General features: G+C 33.4%; 1 protein-coding gene across 1 annotated transcript; it reads right to left on the bottom strand.

Annotated features, from left to right (window-relative positions):
* Window positions 1–2701: 2701 nt before the first annotated feature.
* On the bottom strand, window positions 2702–4162 carry LOC110713690 (protein JINGUBANG-like). Its single transcript, XM_021892147.1, has one exon. It carries the CDS (start codon window positions 4073–4075, stop codon window positions 2819–2821), a length of 1257 nt encoding a protein of 418 aa, XP_021747839.1. The 5' UTR covers window positions 4076–4162; the 3' UTR covers window positions 2702–2818.
* Between the last annotated feature and the right edge of the window lie 1433 nt (window positions 4163–5595).

Raw genomic sequence — 5595 nt, 5'->3', positions numbered from 1 at the left:
AGTTTGTACTTATTCTAGTTGCAAATGGTCCAACTTTTTTTTAAGCTATTGATAGTAAGCAGGCAATCTAGCGGATTTACCTGTGCTTGTGTCAGCTTGGTTTCTGCACTTTAGCTTCTATAAGGCCTTTTTCCTTGTAGAAATAATAAAGGCTTATTAGTAATTTATAAAAATACATTATTGGTAGTGGGTATTATTAAAGTTAATGCCAATTATTGGCCATTCTTAAGCTGGATGCTTTTTAAGCTTTTGGAATAGCCAATATAAGTCAGTTGTGCTTACATAACATAACACAATACAGAATTTAAAATGTCACCTTGTTTGGGTGTAATTCACAAGCTATAATAGTTTTGTTTTGTTCGATTGAGCTAGGAACTATACTACGTATAATAGCACTCTGACCTTACACTTTGCTTCAAGATTAATATACTATTAAAAGCAAACTACATTATTTGGTGGCAGCATGCTTCATGTCGGTAAAATTGTTGGGGATGACTGATTTTGAGCTTTTTTTCCTTCTGTCATGTTCAAGAATAATACTTTCCAATTTTAACGTGTCAAGTAAATGCTAGTAGTGATTAGTGCAATCCAAGCTTCACCTCCTATTTCTCTCTTTATGTCTTTTGGGTATTGTTTTATGTCATTATAATCTTACAATATTTATCTAAGAAATTACTTATCTGGTTATCCCAAGTTCACCATTTTTATTTATTTAATTAGAACATTGTAATCTAGATTAAGAGAATTCTGGAGTCAAAAGGGTGATTGCAGCACTTTCTTCTGTTTTTCTTAATTACCTTCCTTCTCACTGTCACTCTTTAACGTGGCAGGGTTTTGCATAAATAAAAGATTAATTATTGGCCATCTAAAATCTGCTAAGAAGCTTCCAATCATTCTTTATTCACCATTAAGAAGAATCTAGGATAATCTTGATCTTTTGTCTCCTTAATCCGCGTCTTAGTGCTCTTCCTGTTGCTGAAAAGATATTACCTTAAACAATGAGAGAAAATCAGAAACAGGATCACCTTTAATTTTGTGTTTTCTTAGATCATGTTTTTGTTACCTCCCTACAACCATTTTTTTTATAGAAAAGTAGAAAGGAATGATTTAAATATTATGGGTTACAGGACTAAGAAATGACTTTTACCTACCTTCTAGTTCAAGAGCAGTTATTAATTTTAGTATAGTAATCTGAAGTTAAGAGTATTAATTTAGTATATTAATCTTAGCTGTTTGCTCTCCTTTAATAAATGGATATTTTAGAAGAGCCATTCGTTTATATATTACTGTCTTATTGAATAGTTTTACATTATATTGTATATAAATATCAAATACATAGAAAAGAAAATGACTTAAATATTGATAAATAACCTTTAGTTGCAAACTAAGTGGATATGCTAAAACTTTCGAGTTCTGCATTTAAAAAGCTCTGAAGGGCATTTAACTAACCATTAATGTTGCTTTTCTTGGATCAGAAAAATATTTTTGTATAGTAAAAAGAATCAACTAAACTTCCAGCAAATCAATGTCTGTAAGAGATTAAATTCATTGTATAGTATTCTTTGCATACCTTCATTTTTGGTTATATGTAAGAAAATATTATTCCTCTGTGTGGTGCTTGTTACTTGTTTATTCAATGATCAAAGAACTAAATTCATTGACGAAATCATGCTGTCTTTCCGTGTTTGCTTAATATTGAATCCTGGAAAAAGTATACTGACATCATTTACAGGGTGATATGGGATTTTGTGTGTAGCTTCTCAATCTGTAAGACTGTAATCAACTAAATTGCCATGTTACAAAAAGAATAAAAACAAAGCCTTTTATAGTTTTATCTAGCTGCAATTCTGGAGCCGAAATAAGAAATAAGGGTTTGCTATAGAGGCCGGGTAGATTTCATAGCCTATCTAAAAGTCAATTGTAGTGCTCACTGTGTAACAGGGAATAGTTTCATTTGAAAAAAAAATAATAAATAATCTAGTATAAGAGCTTGTTCATGAACACAGAAGCATAACATACCATTGACTAACTGAAAATTGACATTTAAATTAGGTTTTCTTATAAAGTATATGTAAAGGGGATCTGGGAGTTTTAATTTTTTTCAACTTCCTCAGTAGATTCCTCTTATATATTTCATACATAGCAAATTCTATCATATCTCTACTACATAAAATCTGTGCATATATGTTAAATTTGTTTTGATTTCTCATTAATGTGAATTTTAGTCTATTTATAGATTTGATCTCGCTTTGCTTGTTTGATGTGGTAACAACAATATAGTTTATTTGAATCTGTAAATGCGCTTAAGAGAAATAGTCATGTACTGATGCATATGTAGGTAGACTATGCCTATTAGCTTCTTAACTTGTTAGTAACAGTAGTGTGACCAAATCTTAACTCTATATTGGCATAGGAGCTGGAAATTTCTTAGAAGTGTTTTAAGGAAATGGCCGCCCACCCTCAAGGAGTCAAGGAACTTCTTTGAATCATCTGTAAACCTTTTATTCTGGCTTTTGACCGATTTTATTTATTTTATCATTTCTGAAAGCTAGAGGAAAGAAAAGGGAAAAAAGATGGGGAAAAATGAAAGGAAAGATTAAGGCTATTCTTCCCCAAGCTGTTGCCCTGAAAATCCTTGGATGATTTGAAAGCAAATAAGGGGTTTAGAGCTAGGAAATATTCAACAAAGGCCAACTCCAAAGGACAAAATCTGTAAATAGTCTAAATACTCAAATCATATCTTACTCACTATTCTATGTACATTTGAAACAATATGTAACAAAATTTCAATAAATTAACTACATAAAACATGGAAAACTCAGTGAAAAGGAACCCAAATTTTCCATACCTTAATATCACAATCTAAACTCCCACTATAAACTAAATAAGAAGTTCCAGAACAAGAACTACTGTTTGGATCAGCAACTGCAGTTAAGCACTTAACTGGTTTCATATGTCCCTCTAAGACAGCTAAACAAGTATAATTCTTGTCAACACCTGACCTCTTCCATATCCTGATAGTCTTATCAGCTGAACCACTGAATAATAGATCAGACACCACAGCCAAGCACAAAATGGCCTTGCTGTGGCCTCTAAGTGCTCCCACCACCACCATGTTGCCACTATCACCAGATTCTCTTTCCCACACTACGATTGAACGATCACATGCTCCAGAATAGAGCACAGACCCGTCATTGCTTAGAGCCAATGCATTGACTGCAGACTTATGCTTCTGTAATGTTTCCACCAAGGAGTGTTTTCGTTCTCCCTGGTGTTTCTTCCATACTTTGATGGTTTTGTCAGCTGATCCGGTGTAGACATACCCATCTTTAGATACTACGAGAGCATTGATGGCATCATCATGAGCGTTGGCCACTGATTCTAGGCACTTAAAGTCGGAGGTCCTCCATACCTTGAAGGTTCGATCCCATGAAGCGGAGTATAGGAGGGATCCATCACTTGACAAGGCAAGTGCTGAGACAGTGTCAACATGATGGACCCAGGTACAGGACTTGTTTCTCCGTACCTCTATGTAGTTTTTTGCTGATAAGAGCCTTAGGAAACGATCGTTCATTGTGGGAAGAGTGGCTATACATTGGTACCTCTTATTATGGCTCTCGTTATTGCTATCAATCTTCCAGACACGAATTTTATGATCTTGATGTGCACTGAAAAGCTTGTCTCCCAAAGCCACCAAGGACTTAACTGCACCGTTTGTAGTAGCAACAATATTGCTATTATTTTCAGCTAAATTCTGGTGGTGGTTGGTAAGTTCTCTAGGCCAAACTCTGATTTCATCGTTGGAGGAACCACTATAGAGATATTTTCCGTTGAGAACAAGGGAGAAAACGTAGGAGGTGTGGCCTTTGAGGGTGGAAATACACTGGTAGTGTATGGTATTGGTTTTTTGATCAAGTTGTTGGGATAAAGAGAGAGAAGGGAGGGATTGAAGACTTCGCTGTGAAGTAAGAGAGGATGAGGATGACGAGGAAGAGTACCCGGATCGAAGGCCATGAGAGTTAGATTGATTTTCATCTTCTAAATGGCAAGGTAGTGGACATTGAAGAAGTTTCATATTTGGTTTTCTTCAAAGCTTTAGAGGGAAAGTATGTGTTTGATGGGTGGGTAAGGCTTACAACAAAACTTGTATTTAAAGATAGGAATGGAAGTAACTTAAGGTTCAGCGCTAATTGCAATTAGGTAAAGAGTAAAGGAGAAAGTTCATAAAAAAATTTAAATTTGTGGAGGCCCCACAAGATACTGTTGAGAATGTAAGCAATACGACAATGTACGAGAACTGAGTCCAACTTAGCTAGGCGCACAATGCACTCACCAAATTTTTTATGGGTCCATCAATTTTCACCTTTTATTGTTGTTTTTTAGTGCCTGAATAATATATGTATCAAACTGTCATTACATTCTTTTTCTTCTTTTTTTGCAAGGTTTGAAAGAAATAATCTTAGTCTTTACAATGGAAAAGTCCAGCCAATGGTTCCTATTGCTTGCAAAAGATAAGGTGTAAACTGGCATCTTTTTGGTAAGATTTGTTTTGTTAGCTTCTTCGCTTTAGTCAGGAATAATTTTCCTATGATGAGTGGTTTGGTTTGGTGCATATGTGAAGACTACTTAAACCTAAGAATGAGGTCATATTGAATAAAACGTGTATAAACTGTAGAACTATAAAACAACTTGCGACGCCTTCAATTAGACTATATATTAATTTAATAAAATGATTAAATTTTGCTGGGAATAATGATCTGTATGAATCTTAAATTTCTCCTTTACTATGCATACATTTGAAGACTCTTTTAAGAAATAATTTGTTGCATTGGCCAGTCTTCCTAACAATGGTAAAACACTCATAAGGATCGGAAATTTTAATCCTATGCCTGGGTAGGTTTTACGAATAACATTATGGTGTATCTTGGTGCATGTTAGGTTTTCCTGACTAACGTAGTTGTACAATTTAGGAATAAAACAACTTCAGTTAGAATTTAAATCTTTTTAGGGATCAAATATGTGCTCCTTTTAAACATACTTGCATTTTCTGTTAGCATCCATGTTTTTTAGTTTTAGCTTAGATAATTCCGCACTAGGTGTACATCTTTGCGTAGACTAAACTGGGAAGGGGTTTGAATAAGTATGCATCTATACAAGTATAACACTTGGCGGTTGAGATTTTATGACAAGTCATTAATCTGACTAATCAATAACTATATACTAAAAGACACACCAGCAATGACACGTGTCATCTCCTGGTGTGTCCTTAGTATATTTTTATTTTTAAAATTTTTTTTTTTAAAAAAATATAATTCCAAAAAGGAGATATTTTTCATATATATATATGTAAATAATAATCAATAATAAATATAATCTTACGGTAATCTGAAAAAAAAATATATTAAAAGGATACAATATATTTAAATAATCACCAAATAAATCTTATTATAACTGTCCTAACATATATACTACGGTTGATATTAATCTTCCCTTAAAAAAACAAAATCCAAGCTACTCATATATATTAAGGTTGATTTGCAAACTTCCCTTTAAAAAATACAAATCTTAGCAAATTATATTATTATTGTTAATTGA

The sequence above is a fragment of the Chenopodium quinoa genome, unplaced genomic scaffold, assembly GCF_001683475.1.
Source record: "Chenopodium quinoa cultivar QQ74 unplaced genomic scaffold, ASM168347v1, whole genome shotgun sequence".
Taxonomy (NCBI): Eukaryota; Viridiplantae; Streptophyta; class Magnoliopsida; order Caryophyllales; family Amaranthaceae; genus Chenopodium; species Chenopodium quinoa.
Note: the sequence above shows the minus strand (reverse complement) of the source record. Positions and strands in the feature narration are given on the sequence as shown.